Source organism: Symphodus melops, assembly GCF_947650265.1.
Source record: "Symphodus melops genome assembly, chromosome: 7".
Classification (NCBI taxonomy): Eukaryota; Metazoa; Chordata; class Actinopteri; order Labriformes; family Labridae; genus Symphodus; species Symphodus melops.
Genome location: NC_136697.1, coordinates 13,225,345 through 13,242,165, shown reverse-complemented (window position 1 = coordinate 13,242,165; position 16,821 = coordinate 13,225,345). Strand labels below are relative to the sequence as shown.

The 16,821-nt window shown below is 39.8% G+C and overlaps 2 protein-coding genes across 5 annotated transcripts; both read left to right on the top strand.

Moving 5' to 3' along the window:
- The first annotated feature begins 838 nt into the window (after positions 1-838).
- rps15 (ribosomal protein S15) lies at positions 839-2,880 on the top strand. Its single transcript, XM_079348797.1, has 4 exons — positions 839-947; positions 1,332-1,417; positions 1,773-2,007; positions 2,720-2,880. Exons 1-4 carry the CDS (start codon positions 945-947, stop codon positions 2,831-2,833), a joined length of 438 nt encoding a protein of 145 aa, XP_079204923.1. The 5' UTR covers positions 839-944; the 3' UTR covers positions 2,834-2,880.
- Positions 2,881-3,370: 490 nt separating this feature from the next.
- Positions 3,371-16,381, top strand: LOC306826346 (dipeptidyl peptidase 9-like; the record flags this gene model as incomplete). 4 transcript variants are annotated; one of them, XM_079347593.1, is made up of 21 exons in its annotated part: positions 3,389-3,604; positions 5,362-5,452; positions 5,599-5,837; positions 6,046-6,158; positions 6,416-6,589; positions 7,063-7,231; positions 7,889-7,999; positions 8,170-8,298; positions 8,397-8,458; positions 8,559-8,659; positions 9,892-10,069; positions 10,210-10,369; positions 10,471-10,550; positions 11,164-11,316; positions 11,568-11,703; positions 12,595-12,740; positions 12,863-13,009; positions 13,098-13,250; positions 13,662-13,804; positions 14,707-14,818; positions 15,289-16,381. In XM_079347593.1, exons 2-21 carry the CDS (start codon positions 5,397-5,399, stop codon positions 15,379-15,381), a joined length of 2,655 nt encoding a protein of 884 aa, XP_079203719.1. In that variant the 5' UTR covers positions 3,389-3,604; positions 5,362-5,396. The 4 variants fall into 4 exon arrangements, with proteins under 4 accessions (XP_079203721.1, XP_079203719.1, XP_079203718.1 ...); XM_079347592.1 differs by having other exon boundaries at positions 3,390-3,604; positions 7,060-7,231; XM_079347594.1 differs by lacking the exon at positions 3,389-3,604 and having other exon boundaries at positions 5,361-5,452; positions 5,546-5,837; positions 7,060-7,231.
- Between the last annotated feature and the right edge of the window lie 440 nt (positions 16,382-16,821).

Genomic DNA, 16,821 nt, shown 5'->3' with positions numbered 1-16,821 from the left:
AAACAATACTATAAAACAAATAACTTAACTAAAGACATTTGGGACAACAAATAACGAACGACAAACAATCGACAGACAAGGGAAACAGAGCTCTTTGATATTGCTGAACCTAGAAGATTTTTGAAAAAAAACCCCCATTGAAACGATAACTAAGCACCAAACACAATGGATTCAGTTGGGTCTGAATATTTTTTATCTAATAGCAATTAAACACACTGTTACCTCACCTATGTGCAGCTTCATATAAATACATTCAAATTACAGTACATCTTAAATGTCACTGTTTTTGTTATTATGGTAATACTTCAATGACTTTTTGCAATGCTTAAAAGCAGGCCCCTTATTGTGTTAGCCAATATGGATACACTCCATTAGAATAAAATACATTCAAGAATGAAGTTTAAAGATACCAGTGTGATAACAAATTGCTGTCTAAGAGGGTACCATAGGGCAGGCCTCGATATTGTAGGGACGTTTAAATTGAATTTGGTGAAAAGTGATGAAATGAAAAACATGTTCTTTCAAAAAAGTTCATTCTTTTTTAAAACACATTTTTCAATCACCGTTTGTTTGTTTTTTCTAAAAAAGTTCAGTATGTAGGCTAAAAAATGTTGGGCTCCTTAAAGAGACCTTCAGTTAACCTACTAAGTTTCACCTTTTGTCAACCTCGTGCATTTCTTTTTTTCATAGGACAGTTTCAGTTTAACTCGATAACAGTTACTTTCTTTAAAATACTGTATACTGAGCTATAATAAAAATATATGACAAATAATTTAAAAACATCGAAAATATTAAGAGACCTTTTTTTCTTTTATACTACTTCTCCACCTGTCGGTCACCACAACGCTGCAGTCTATGCGCTACACCGGATGTTTATATAAAATCTCGCGATATCACGACAGACGAGAGCGTCAGTCGTTCTTTTCCCCGGAACATCAGGCAAGATGGTAGGTGAAAAACAGACCGTGAAGTCCTTCAACCTACAATCTATATGCATCTGAGCTAAATAATAACTGATTATAATCACTGTGCAGACAATACAAAAGTCACGTATGTTAGCTGGCGATTCAGGAGGGAATTATTGATTAAATTCCGGATAAATCTATGTTTATAAGCGCGACAAGCCAGAATTAGCTTGTTGCTAAGCTATCGTGTTGGTAAAACTACTAGAAGCGTAAATAAGCTGTGCTATTAATTTAGAGTTTGCTTAAATTCTGTATCATTAACTTTGTGTAGATGTATCAGTGGCGCTGATGGAGTCTAAACAGCAATTCTACAGCAATGAACATGCTAACTATGTAAGCTAATAGAGGGATGTCTCTGTCTTTAAGGCGGATACCGAGATCAAGAAGAAGCGTACCTTCAGGAAGTTCACCTACAGAGGTGTGGATCTGGATCAGCTGCTGGACATGTCATAGTAAGTGAAAAGTGACTATGGTGAAGACACTAGCGCTGCCGACAGCTGCACGTAGCTCAGCTGTGTGCTTGTATGCCTCTTGAATAAATTGCCCCCGGGAATAAATTGTTTTTTTTAATTGAATATGTTAACATCTTTTATACTGTTATATCAGACTGGGAATTGCAATGAATCCTGCAATTAATTCAGTGGATTTATGTTGGTCACACAGGCTCCTATATATAAAAAGTGCTGACAAGGTTGCAGATCAGCTGGAGTGCACTAGGATGTTTAACATTTAATTTAAGAAGGAATATTTAAACTTTAAAGGTGGCAGAGGATTTCATTGACATATCTCTCATCTTTACCCGTGTAGTGAGCAACTCATGCAGCTGTACTGTGCCCGCCAGAGGAGAAGGCTAAACCGTGGCCTGCGCCGCAAGCAGCAGTCCCTCCTGAAGCGCCTGCGCAAGGCAAAGAAAGAGGCTCCCCCAATGGAGAAACCAGAAGTGGTGAAGACCCACCTGAGGGACATGGTCATCCTGCCTGAAATGGTTGGGTCCATGGTTGGAGTGTACAATGGCAAGACTTTCAACCAAGTTGAAATCAAGGTGAGAACCTGTAGGGAACTAACTACAGTTAGAATTAATGCAAAGGAATGGGCAACATCATGATGAATCAAAGCCATTTAAGCAGGCGAAGTAACGTCTCTGCTGTGGAAGCTCAATTTTGTTCAAGTCCATTGTAGGCTATGAGATGGAGTGGTCCCTGAGGTGCTTCTGAAGTACCTTGAGGAGGACACTCAACTATCTGCTCTGGGTGGCAGACTGCAACAATAACTTTCCTCTGACAGCTCTTCACACAATTATTCATGTTTTTAATTACTTGTATTTGTGGCTTTAAAATGAGAAACAAACTTAACCCCTCAGGATGAAATCAAAGTTGTCTATTGATTTGATTTTGTGTAGATATGAAAAGTCGATGAATCCACATGACTCTGGCTCCCCTATGTATGCTCTGTTTTTTTTTTTATTGGGGATTAACCATTTAACAAAGTAGTTTCCCTTTACCTTCTCAAAAATCCACACTGAAGAAAATGATTAACTCCATTGGTGGTGGGCTAAAATCTTTCCACGATAGGACGAGGAGTATTGAAGTTTTAAAGTATATCCTTGTGTCATATCGTGTAATGAGTTAGTGTTGACTTGTAACACTGGTGGAATTCACTCCCATGCATACACTTTTTAGAGCTGCTTTAATTGTACTTGTTTAAACTTCTCTTTTCAGACCTGGCCACTAACATGTTTTTTTTTCTCTCCATAGCCTGAGATGTGTGGACACTACTTGGGCGAATTCTCGATCACCTACAAGCCAGTCAAGCACGGTCGCCCCGGTATTGGAGCTACACATTCTTCTCGTTTCATCCCTCTGAAGTAGAATGGCTGGATTTGTTGTATAAATAAAAAAAGGGTTGCTCCACAAAACTTGTCTGCTTTGATTTTTATTTGCACATTATTTTTTTTTAAAGGTATCAAACATTTTTAAGTACACCAGCTAAACGTATGCTTCAAACTCGAGCTGTTAAGTATTTTGGGAAATAGTGTATGGGGATTTAAGAAGACTGAAGAATAAACACTTTTTCTCTTATTAAACTAGAGTTGTGATTCACACTAAAAAAAACCTCAATAAACCCAGAATGTTTCACATTTCTCAGAAAAATGAAATGAATATATATATAATTGCTTTAAAATAACTAATATCTGGAGTGTGGGTCTGTGAGTAGATGGACAGGATTTAAGTTTAGTATTTTTTTATAATTTTGCTGGTGGCTGGTCCTCGTGACAGATTTTAAAATCTACACCTGGATGGAGTTGTTTCTTTTACAGATAAAATACAATGGATGACGACGAGAGTAGAGCAAAGCTTGTGAAAAAAAAATAACCATCCTGCCACAATCCGTGCATCACTGACCACACCTGACCACAGCCATCTGCAACTGACGCGTCATTGTCCGGTGTGCAGCGTTAAATAAGTCCCGGGTTTGACTCCACTATCAGCGTAAAGGTTCCTTCCTCCGCTTTGAAAGCCGTTACATTCAGAAAAGGCCACTCTGGGCCATGGATGCTACCTTTAGCAGTTACACAGTCCCTTTATTGACACCAAGCTAATAAAGTCTACAACTTGGTTAAAGAAACAGTGGCCAAATTGGTAAGTCGTCACCTTAATGTTAACCTGTATTGTTGGGACGATCGATTAATTGTTTGATTAAGGCAAAAAATACAATCAACCGTTGGCTAACTGCTATCCTGCTCCTAGCTTGGTAGCTAGCTAGCGACAGTTAGCTTCAAGGGAAAATGACAGAAGAGAGCTGTCATGTCTAAATGTTTCTTAGCGAGATATTTTTTTACGATAGACTCGGTTTAATTCACTGTCACTTTCTAACAGCTTGTGATATCCACTGACTGTCACTTTTAACTAACGTCATTGAAGCTTTAAATGTTGTCAGTAGTTATTTAGCCGGTGTGGCTGCAGAGTTTAAACCCGAGAACAAAGATCTATTGTAGGCTAGCTGACGTTAAAGGTACCGGTGTTTTACTCTTATACCGACTTGACCATAACTATTAAAATGTATTTGCTTAAAAATAACAACTATTAAGTTACTAGCCAAGCCAAATAGAGTTTTTTTTCTGGCTAACGTTACACGTTGCAGTGTTATTAAGCTACATCCATTTAAGATATTTAACACAGAAGGTAGGAGGTTATGTTGAAGGAAAGTTCAATGATGAGATGGGTTTTTATTTTGGTGAAATTCAGCCTTTGGTTTAGAAAGGTTTAATGCGAAACAGTAACACTAATGGTCAGATTTGAATTTAGTCATGAATTTATAAATGATTAGACTTCCATCATTCAGCTCATCAGATAGAAAGAGAGGGGCTTTACATAGATGTCACACATCTTCACAGCTGGAGCTGGGTACAGCTCAGCCTGTCATACTGCGTATGGTTGAATTGGCTCTTCTGGTAACTTAAGGTCAGGTAATGTTATGTTTTTGTTTTGTTGTTGTTTATTTGAGCTCTGTTTAACTTCAATATTTAAGACACCTCACCAGCATACACATCTGAACTGCCACAGTTTAGGACTGGTGTTATAAGTTATATCCCTACTGGTTTTCTACAAGTAAAACATACTTGTGGCCTACCTCTTCACATTCACCAACATTTTGCAGGACATTTGCAAGATATATTTGCACAGTACATAGTTTATTTTACCACCTCTCGCAAAATAATTGATTTATGGACAGAGCCCACAATGTGTAAACAAACTGTAATATGTGCGCAACGAATCCTGTTTCACACTATAACTGCTGCTGTCATGTTAACACAATGTATGCAGGCTTATGAAAACAAGAGTACATGATTCTTCCCACTGCTGTTTTTGCCTCATGCTAATCCATTACCCCACACGTGAGGATAAAGGAAGGAATGTGGGATATTCTTTTCCCTTCCACATGTACTTTACCTTGAGACTCACACACAAAAGATTAAACAAGAATTATGATCCTTGCTTTTCATTCCAGGCAGTTGTTTGAAGTTATGCAAGGCTTCACACATTACGTTTATGACATTTGTGTGGTAGTCTGAGGATGGATTTAATAGAAGACATAAATGTCTTACCAGTGAAGACCAAAGTTGTACGAGGTATCAACATGTGCACTGGTTATTTCTGTTTGTCACCCAAAAAAACACCTGCTCCAGGTTCTCTTTGGACAATAAAAAGCAACAGTCCTGTACCAGTGGAAAGTGTATTGTCAAAAGCAGAACAATGTCAGCGTTCAAGGTTTTCTGACTCATAGTATTCTTTTAAGGTCCGTTAGTGTCTTAGTGATAGATGAACGAGGTATAGGGATTGGAAAAACAAATTGCAGTGGATCATCTCTAATCTCAGTCCTCAACTTTTGTTTAAAGGTTACAGAGTTGGTGAGCGGTGTGTTGACCAGTGAATGCATAGAGTCAAGAAGGTCAAACTCTGTGACACTAAAGAAGGTATCTGGAAAAGGTACAGTATAAGATGTGTGTTAACCTTTTTTCCGCTTTAATGCTCTGAGAAATAGACGAAAGACATGTTTTAACCAGCTCTTTTCAAACACAGGTGTGGCTTGATTTCTTTAAGTCTTATCACTTCTTTCTAACGTCAACATCCAGCTGTGTGACAGTGAGCATGACGGCTGTGGACGGCCTGACAGACAGCACAGAGGTGGTGGAGATGGAGGATGTTCCGACTCAGTTCTTAGTGGAGAAGCACTCTTGGGAAGGCCTCCGTGACATCATCCACTGTAGTAGGAAGTACTCGGGCATGATCGCCAACAAGGCTCCCCATGACTTCCAGTTTGTGCAGAAAAAGGATGAAAATGGACCCCACTCCCATCGGTTGTACTACCTCGGTAAGTTGATTGATGCTCGCTCAGCCCATGATTCATATTTTTCCTATGCCATGCTGTTCCCCTGACCCTCAGCCGTGCTTTTCTGCTCTAGGCATCAACATATGATCGCCTTATGATATTGCAACGTTTAATGTGTTGAGGTTTTTTTTCCCTGTGTTATGCTTTTTTGCTGAAGTTGCCTTTGTTTTTTTTCCTATGTGCTTTTAAGGAATGCCTTATGGAAGCAGAGAGAATTCATTACTTTACTCAGAAATCCCCAAGAAGATCAGGAAACAGGCCCTCTTAGTTTTGTCATGGAAACAGATGCTAGATCACTTCCAGGTAAACTTCCTTTCTTCATATTCTTAACAGCCCAGGGTGATTTGTTTCGTTATTTTTTTTATTATTTGTTGTCCCACCTTTAAACATTCCAAATTCTACCTTCAATCACATTACACTTAAAAATAATCTCTCTTAATTATGATTTCACCTGAGAAGGATTAAAAAAGTCAGACATCACAAAGATGATTCCTTGTCCTCATATATATATATATTTAATATTCTGAATGTTACATCTCATTTCCTGTTGGTTTTCCAAGGCTACACCGCACCAGGGGGCTTACTCGCGAGAGGAGGAGTTGCTGAGAGAGCGTAAACGTCTTGGAGCATTTGGTATCACGTCCTATGACTACCATGCCCAGACAGGCCTGTTCCTCTTCCAGGCCAGCAACAGCCTCTTTTACTGTCGGGATGGAGGCAACAACGGCTTCATTGTGAGTAAACTGCTGTTTCTTATTTTACATTTCTTTGGATGGACATCCTAGATTAGAGCGTGGTAAACGTATGTGTGTGTGGCATTGGTTCATACCATAGTTTGGTTGGTAATAAAAGAGCGATAGAGGTGTTGATGAGTTTTTAAAAAGCTGATTTTCTATAAAAAGCCTTATTTTACTGATTTATTAAAAAGCAAACATATCTTTCAGTAGGCATGTAGATCTTACTTTTTCACAGTTGTAAGTATAAAAGAAAAACAAATGTTATTTCCAAAGATGTGGGGGATTTTTATACAAATCTTCATTTTATACAAACCCGGGCAAACCCCAGAGCACTTCTGTCTAATAGTTGTGTACCTTGTCATTTGTGTAAAACTCTCTTTATTTAACCAGGTCTCTCATTTATCTTTGCATGTGAAAATGAGTTTTTGCTCTCCGCCTTTGACTAAGATTTCACATATTGGTTTTAGCAGTCTGCTCCTGTAAAGCCAGTGGAAATCAAGACCCAGTGCTCAGGGACACGCATGGACCCCAAGATCTGCCCCGCAGACCCTGACTTCATAGCCTTCATCAACAACAATGACCTGTGGGTAGTTCACATTAAGACCGGCGAGGAAAGGAGACTCACTTACTGCCACAAAGGTATGAAGGCTCGTGGTTTCATTGGAATTGTTTGAGTGGACTCTGAAATGTAAGCTTCACATGCTTAAATATACACACAGTGCCGTACTATAGAGGAGAGATCTGCGAGAAGTCTTCGATGACTCGGATGTCACACATCCAAGTCATATCTCTCATGCTTTTAATAAACAATAATACAGTAATCAATCTAGATCTAATCAATGTGGTGTCTCTCACTGTTGTCAAACATCAGCACAACTCAAATACGACAAAATAGGCAGCAATCAAAGGCAACCTGGGTGCATGCGCTGAGTCGACATTCCGTCTGTAGCAGCTCCAGGTGATGTGCCATCTGATCTGTGGAGTGAGGCAGCTGCCGCAAATGAAGCAAGGCGGGGGGGATATTTAGCACGCAAAGATGATGCACAAGAAACACAACATCAGAGATTAAACATTAGTCCGAAAGCTTTTAGGGGCAGGTCCAAGTCAGGTTACAAGTCACATTTGTGTGCGACTCCAGTGCAAGTCTCAATCTCAAGTCTCCATTTAGAAAATACAGTTGTCCATCTTATAAAAAAGAGCTCTATGGACTACATACTTTTTTTTCTTTTTTCTTTTTTACACCATAGTTGTAACAGTATTTGGATGTGTGATTTTACCTATTATCTTCTTTTTAAGGTGTGGATAGTGTAAAAGAGGACCCAAAGTCTGCAGGTGTTGCAACATTTGTCATACAAGAAGAGTTTGACCGTTTCACTGGCTACTGGTGGAGTCCCTCAGCAGTGGAAGGTCAGTGATTGGCAGCTTGTAAACTTGAATCCTTACAGAATCCTGAACAGAAAAAGTTTGGTTTTAAAACCAAGGTTTGCAAGTTAAATGATTTAATAGCTGGGTGTAAAAGCTTTGTCTATTTGAATGTAAACGCCAGCTTCATCTCAGTGTTTTTTCTCCCTTGTCAGACCCTAATGGAGGTAAAACGGTGTACCTGCTGTATGAAGAGGTGGATGAGACAGAGGTAGAGATTATCCATGTTCCATCTCCGGCACTGGAAGAGCGGAAAGCAGATGCATACAGATATCCCCGCACAGGCAAGAGCTGCTGTTTACACTGTACAGGAGTCTGCAGGAGTTAAGTTTGGATGGAGAAAAGAAATCCTTTCGCATTTAACGTCATTCTTTATCCACAGGCAGTAAAAATCCCCAGGCTACCCTAAAACTTGCAGAGATTAAAACCGACCATCAAGGAAGAGTGAGTCTCTCACTGTCCCTCCTCGTCTGTATTTTTATTTTTATTTTTATTTCCCAGAATGTTACTTTTCTAACGTGTGTATTTATGGTTCTATTTTCAGATTGTCAGCACGCAAGATAAAGAACTGGCCATCCCCTTCAACTCCTTGTTTCCTGGGACAGAATACATTGCCCGAGTAGGATGGACAAGTGATGGGAAATAGTGAGTTAGAGCTGAAACGATTCCTCGAATAATTCGATTACAAAAATTCATCAAGGAATTTTCGCTGCTTCGAGGCCTCGTTTAGTTTTTTTTTTTGCTTCATCAAAACTATGCTATGAGTATAAAACACGTTTAATGTAGCTGCAGCTACCTGCTCCTCTCTCTGCTGCACTCTGACTCTTAAACACAGACACTTCAGCGCTAACGCACACACATCCACACACACGCACGAGCGCGGCGCGCCCCTTTTAACTTTTAGTCAGCACACAGTTGATCCGTCACCCATACGACCGAGTCGGGAACACGTGATCCGGTCAAACGGTCGGCTTTTCTCTGTTCCGTTCACTCTCACAGTCCCTGTAGTCTCAGTCTGTGAGTGCGCTGAATGCACGCACAGCAGGAGCAGTCAGAGATACACATGTCTAATAATATACAGGCTGATTATAGGAAGAGTCTAATGTTGTCAAAGCTAAATGAAGAGAGAACTTGTTTAGTTGAATAATAATTTATTATTCTCTGATGGATTTTAGTTTTTAGTCTGTAATGTTAATTCAGGGGGGGTCAGAGAGCAGGGGGCTCTGGGAACTACCTATTTAACAAAATAAAGGCAAGCAAATATATATTTTAAATTTCTCAATTTCCTGATCTGATAAAAATGACTGAATCTTAAATCTGTAATAGATAAAACAGAACATAATGCTTTCTGAATTAAATGTACTGTAACAGATGTGTATGTGACACAAAAACACCATTTGTTATTTCAGCCATTAAAACATGTTTGGCCTGTATTTTTCATCTACCTTCCACCTTGACCAGTGAATCCAAAAGTTTATTTGGGAACCTGTCAGTAAGGTGAATGTCAGCAGCTGTAGAGCAGAGGTGGTTGGCTGTAACAAGCAGGCGTTACCATGGTAGCTGCAAAGAAGCAGGTTTGTAGGGACGACCCGAGGCGAGTTAAACCTTAATTAAGCAAAAGTATGATTTATTTGATTACTCGATTAATCGATCGGGATATTCGATAGAATACTCGATTACTAAAATATTCGATAGCTGCAGCTCTATAGTGAGTGCTACAGTCGGAAAAGTGTTGACTCAAAGCAAATAATTAGATTGTAAACAGTTGTGGGATGGAATTCTGGGAGCTGACATGACCTGAAACAGATAATGTTCTCTAAAGAACTCTTTTCACAATTAGCTAACCTTTGAGTTTTGTCCTGTTTGTGTCCCCCTAGTGGTTGGGCGGTGCTTTTGGACCGCAGTCAGAGAAAACTACAGCTGGTCCTGCTGCCCCTGGCCCTCTTCATCCCTGTCACAGATCACCCAGCTCAGAGGCAGGAGAGTCTGGAGGCCATGCCCAGTGACACTCAGCCACACATAATCTATGAAGAGATCACAGACGTCTGGATAAATGTAGGGTTTTTTTTCTCCATTGTATCCTCTCTAATTACCATTATCCATCTTATTTTCCATTAACTTTCTTGTAGTTATGGATGTGAAAACTTATTCCTGCTGTAAAGATTTATAAACTAGCCGTTCTTCTCTTTCCACAGGTTCATGATATATTCTATCCATTTATTCAAACGACAGAAGATGAGTTTACTTTCATCTGGGTAAATGAGTCTAAAACCGGTTTCAGCCATCTGTATAAAATCACATCTCTGTTACAACCGGGAGGCTACAGTTGGACAGAAGACTACCAACATAATGAGGGTAAGCGAAGAGAAAAAGACTCCTGACTTACCATCTCATAATCATGGTTTAGGTCAGAGCGTTTGGTAATACAACCAGCGTGTTGACTCTGTTTTCTGCAGGAGACTTCAAATGTGCAGTCAAGGAGGAGGTTATGTTGACCAGTGGAGAATGGGAAGTGCTGGCGCGACATGGTTCCAAGGTCAGAGAAAGACTATCGGTTTTTAATATATGTTGTTTATAGAATGCATTTAAACAACATTTGGATGGATGAAAGTATGTTGTTTTGTTGAGTATTTATTCTGGTGAACTATTTGTTCTCCAACACCTACACTCTTCCTGAAGCTTAGCAAAGATATACAAGAAGCTTGAATATATTTTGAGAACCAGTTCTGGCATTTTAAATTTGTATACATTTTTTTTTTTTTTTTACATCCAAGAAAAACAATGCAATCACAGATCAATACATCTCCACTCACTCTGTTGTTAATTTTGCCGTGACATGAGTGTGAGACGTGGGGAAAAGTTATGTCAATTCTATTAAATGCACCAACTACGGTGGGATCACTGATGTTTGCTTCTAAAGGCGCCTGATTGGTTACATGGAAATGCCTTTCCTTGTAGGTCTCGATCCTTTGATTTGCTTTCTTCATTGACACAGAGCTTCTTCCGTTTGCTCACCCTGTGCTATATAAGTGATGATGATGAAGTCAGTCATCAGGATGTCAAGGAATCGTACAGCTTTATGCTTCAACCTCACCGCTGCTTTCTTACAAATGATCTTTACATGTTTTGTTTGCCTTTCCCCTCGCTAGATCTGGGTGAATGAGTCTTCGAAGCTGGTGTACTTCCAGGGCACCAGAGACACACCTCTGGAGCACCACCTGTATGTGGTCAGCTATGATTCACCTGGAGATGTGGTCAGATTAACCAAGTCTGGCTTCTCTCATAGCTGCTCTGTTAGTCAGGTAAAATCATTTATTTCTTCACAAACCGACACATATATTCTTCCATGCATTTAACGTTGGGGAAGCTGTCGAACACGGGACAGGTTGGTTGATAAATGTTCTCGTAAGTGTTTGACACCAAAGGAGGTTGATGTTTTAGCAGTGCAGTTGCATCCTCTCTTCTTTTCGCCTATCTCAGACGTGTTAGATACTTTCAACAAAATTCTTTGTAACCATGGAGCATCACTGTCTCTCTGTGTCCCCCCCTGCAGAACTTTGACTTTTTTGTCAGCCACTACAGTAATGTGAGTACGCCTCCATGTGTTCACGTCTACAAACTGAGCTGCTCAGAAGGTGACCCACTACACATGGTGCCAGAGTTTTGGGCCAGCATGATGGAATCACCAGGTAAACTGAATGGGGAGTGGCCACAAGCCCAGAGTTAAATGAGTTATTTAGTTTTGATTTACATGTTTTGGCCCACCACTAACTTTTCCATACAAAGTATTGTGGCCAAGTGTGAAGGTTGTCCAGCTATCTGAGGTTTTATTTTGGGAGCAATCAATAGAGTCACGTCTGTAGGGGAAAGTTAAGGTCTGGCTTTGATTAAATCAAGGACAGTCAGTTTGAACTGCAAGGGCGTCCTCCACACAATCGGACAGCAATCAGATAAAGTGGTGCTCTGACACTTGGAGTCAGTGTTCGTTCTCGTTCATGATTCATTAAAAGTACCAGGAATGAGATGGCATTTCTTTTGTCTGTTTGTGTCTCCTCTTACTGGTGTCACTGCAGGACCACTTATAAAGCAAAACCATCATCCAACATAGACAGTTGTCTTTTTCAGTTATCTATTGGCAGCAGGCATTGAGCGAGTGTTTCATGTGCCTTTTGCACCGTCTGATGTTATTATTAACTGCCACATGTTAATATAGTCTCTCATTAGTTCCTAAAAATGCTGATGTTTTCAATCAGCTATTAAAAGCTTTATCTGAAAGTTGCAAAAATGTGCTTCAGAAGACTCTTGCTCCCCCACTGAGAAGTCGAAGAGCTCAAGAGGGAAAATGACAAAGAAAGATGGTATATTGCAGCGTAGGTTACCAAATGAAGAAGCCATAGAATTATATCCAAAACAATACGTCTGGATTATATTACTAATGCAAAACATCTGCCTTTCTGTTTGTAAGATGTTTTAATAAACCAGACACAGTCCATGATCGTAGTGAAATTCTGTTACAGCCGGAGACCCTGACGGTTTCAGAACAAGCAACCTTAATGACAACGTGTTGATATTTCTTCCAGGTTGCCCAGGAGATTACAATCCACCTGAGATTTTTGACTTCCCAGGGAGGTCAGGCTTCCAACTTTATGGGATGGTATACAAACCTCACAACCTGCAGCCTAACAGGAAACACCCGACTGTTCTCTTTGTGTATGGAGGCCCGCAGGTTGGTCTACTGTTTATAATCAGCTGGGTTTCTTGAGTCTGTGATGTTGTTTTTATAAACTGTTTCACTGTGTAAATAAAAAAAATATATATGGACAACTATTTGTATGCGTGTATATTTAGGTGCAGCTGGTGAACAACTCCTTCAAGGGGATGAAGTACCTCCGTCTGAACACGTTGGCGTCTCTGGGCTACGCTGTGGTGGTCATCGATGGAAGGGGTTCCTGTCAGAGAGGCCTTGAATTTGAAGGAGCACTGAAAAACAAAATGGTAAATGAAATGAAAAGATGATTGAGTTACATACAAACTATGTACAATTACTACATTACGTAACCCTGGTTCTCCTTGGACTCTGCAGGGTCAGGTGGAAATTGAGGACCAGGTGGAGGGGCTGCAGTATGTGGCGGACAAGTTTAACTTTGTGGACCTGAGCCGTGTTGCCATTCATGGCTGGTCCTACGGAGGCTTCCTCTCACTCATGGGCCTTATTCAGAGACCCAATGTCTTCAAGGTACGGGAACTTCTTTAACACACACGCACACTTTCTTTCAGTGGGCCTTCTCTCCCTTCTCCCCCAGTAATACAAATGTATGTAGATTATATTCTGTTTTGAACTTAGAACATGTTTAATTCTGTATATAAAAGTATTGAAAACTTCACTCGTGATGTAGTTGCTCATTACAGCCACATGGTGTCTATGTTGTACAATGTGTTTATAAAAGCCTTCTGCCAATGAGTAAATCTAAATCATCCTGCTAGAGGGATTGAAGGTCAAATTGTGCAAAGATTTACAAAGAAATGTATTTAAAGCTGAACCATCGGAATAAAGTGAGAAAATATAGTAGAATTGTGACACTTTTTCTCAAGTCAGATGTTTTTTTGTTTTTTTTTACGTACTTCACACCTTGTGCTCTCCTTCTAGTTGGCCATTGCAGGAGCCCCTGTTACTGTGTGGATGGCTTACGACACAGGATACACAGAGCGTTACATGGACGTGCCCGAGAACAACCAGCAGGGCTACGAGGAAGGCTCCGTTGCTTTGCACGTGGACAAACTGCCCAGCGAGTCAGTACACTCACACACTTTTCCAGTTAGTCAGTAAAGTGTGTGTTTTTGATTTTCTGTCTTTGGATCAGTGACAGATAAAACTGCATCTGATAAAATAAAACCACACTGCTTACCCATTTCAATCATTTAGTCATGTCATAGATATTTATACATATTTCATTATGTTTTAAGGGTTTTTATTTTATTTTTCTTCTTTAAAAGTTAGTCTTGCATATTTGTGCCATAGATTTTCAAATTTGGGAATATCCTTGAAGAAATATCCACATCTTTTGAGCTGTGTCTTTTGATGCTGTCATGCACTTTAAGTTATTCACACGTTAGTGATGGGAGCATTACATTTGTTTGTGAAAAACTATCAGATGTCTGCACATTGTTTTAGAGGCTGTTTAAAAATGTGCAATACTAAAATTAGCATTTGAGGCGGCAGGCTAAGTCGAGCCTCGTTATTTAGGATTAAGGACGCCCTTAGGGCCTGACAGAGAGCATGTTAGAGCACTGCTCTTGGATGCTGGTGTGAAATCACTAAATATCTTATGTCATGTCTGGGAGGCTTTTTAAATTATGAAGGAATGGGGAGTTTTTCACTGTTTGGAGAGCTGCAATAGCCCAGTGGTTATATGTACAGAGGCTACATTCCTTGAAGCAAGCGCCCAAGGTTAGACTCCAACCCTCAGAGTTTGTCTCATGTCATTTCTCACTCTCTCATCCAACTGTCCTACTCTATGTTTTAGGTAGGTAGTTAGCTGGATGGATGTAGGTTTTTACTTCTGCCTGCAAAACCAATAATAAACACAACCTCGAAAAGCCCAAAGAATAAAAATCATCACAAGATTTGCTCTGTTTTCACTCTGTAGATGTCATTTGATTTCATTGCAACAGTTTATTTCTTTTCATTCCAGGCCCAACCGTTTGCTGATTCTTCATGGATTTCTAGATGAGAATGTGCACTTTTTCCACACCAATTTCCTAGTGTCACAGATAATCCGTGCTGGGAAGCCCTACCAGCTTCAGGTAAGCTTTACATACCATTTTCACAGATTCACACATCTGATAGATAGATAGATAGATAGATAGATAGATAGATAGATAGATAGATATACTTTATTGATCCCAAGATGGGAAATTGTGGCGTTACAGCAGCAGGACATCAAACACACAATGTTAGTAACAAAAGAAAACAATATGACATGGAATACAAAGTAGAAAAGCACTAAAAATGTACAAAATATAAGAGCAAGAATGATAATAATATTTACACCAGGATTTAACTAAAACTGGCTTGATATGGCTTTGTTGTTTGCCACACTTTACACAACATTTAATTCAGCATTAAAATGAATTGGTGGTATGAAATGCCAAGAAACAAGCCATAAATCAGTAAGTTTAGTGATTGTACATTGATATATAGATATTTTACAGCAGATTTAAATGCTTACATACATGTCAGTGTGTAATTGTGTTACCATGTTTGGATCTTTCAGGTATACCCCAATGAGCGACACAGTATTCGCTGCCCTGAGTCTGGAGAGCACTACGAGATAATGCTGCTGCACTTTTTACAACAATACCTCTAAAATGTGTCAACAGGGGAGAAGTGAAGTCTAGTTTCCCGCTGTCCTCTTTTACCCCTCTAGCTCACCGCCCATCTGTACTCTTCTTGACCTCCCCTTCCTCCAAATGTTCACCCCATCATCAAGACTATCAGACACTGCAGTCACCGTCTCCTGTGAACTCGTGTAACCTTCCCAGTAAACCCTTTCGCTCTATCTGTCTCTTGTTCTGTTGCTCGCTCTGTCTCTCTTATGCCCTTCCCTCTGTGTACAGTCTGGGGTATGGTTTACGAGCACAGAGATTTGGTGTCTCACCCTGAAAGCTGAACAAAGACAAGGACATACAGAGAAATATTTGCAGGCTGTGTCACATTGACTCTTCGCTCACCCACGTTCTCATCTGAGTTGTGTTTTTGGGGTTTTTTTGGTCAAATGTTTGTGTTTGTTTTGTTCCCTGCACCACCTGTTTTATTCACTTGGATCAGTGGTAGGAACAAAGTTACAGTTCACAGATATGAAATAGAATCTATACGCAAGTTTGCAGATATGAGCTCCCATACTATACACATACTATATATGTGTCAAAGTTAGTTTATCTCAGTAGCACACTAACACAGACTTACAATCACTCATACTGTGGTTCTGTATCTTGCAGTTTGCATAATGGTGAAAGGAGAGAGAAAACTGTGACTCTTCCTCTGTCCACTTGTTTTAAGTGTGTTGTTTAAAATAAAACATTTTATGAATTTTTATTCTTTTTAATTGAGCCCTGACAGAAGTGGCTCATTTATATTCTGCAACATTTTCTCCCCTCACATTATGTTGCTTGGGACGTCTGCTTGCCTTCTTAACACATAATTTATATTTGCCAAAGTACCTCTTGACTCTTGATCATGCTGGTATTTCCTTTTTTTACTGCAATAAAGACAACGGGAGGGTGAGCACTGGAGTCTTACAACAGCTTTGTACCACCGGAATACAATTTGTACATGATAATGATGAATAAATGTATGATTCAATCACATGCTCCCTTTTACTGCAGTCTTCTCATTCATATGCTGTTCTGTTCCATGTTCTGCATGATGTAACCAGCGTATCGGAAATGCTAATATCTCAAATGGCTTTCCCCACAGATATTCCACTTTTACACTGTCATTGTACCTGTTGCTTCTTGTCCTTCTATACTCACAGTAGCTTTACAATAGCGATGCAGCCGGTACTTGTAAGTCCTTTGGCCATCTCTCTTCCATGTTGAACAGCACTGTTGCATTGTATCTTATTGCCTGTAATTTAAACAGTGAAAGCAAAACGCGCTCCTATCTCATATTTTCTACATCGACAATAGCATTTTTCCAAGTCAAAACTGTTTTCTCACAAGCAAAAATTGTGATTTCAGATCCACAATTTCATTCTACCAAGAACACATGACATCACTTTTGTTTTAGGTATTCAGGTTTATATATT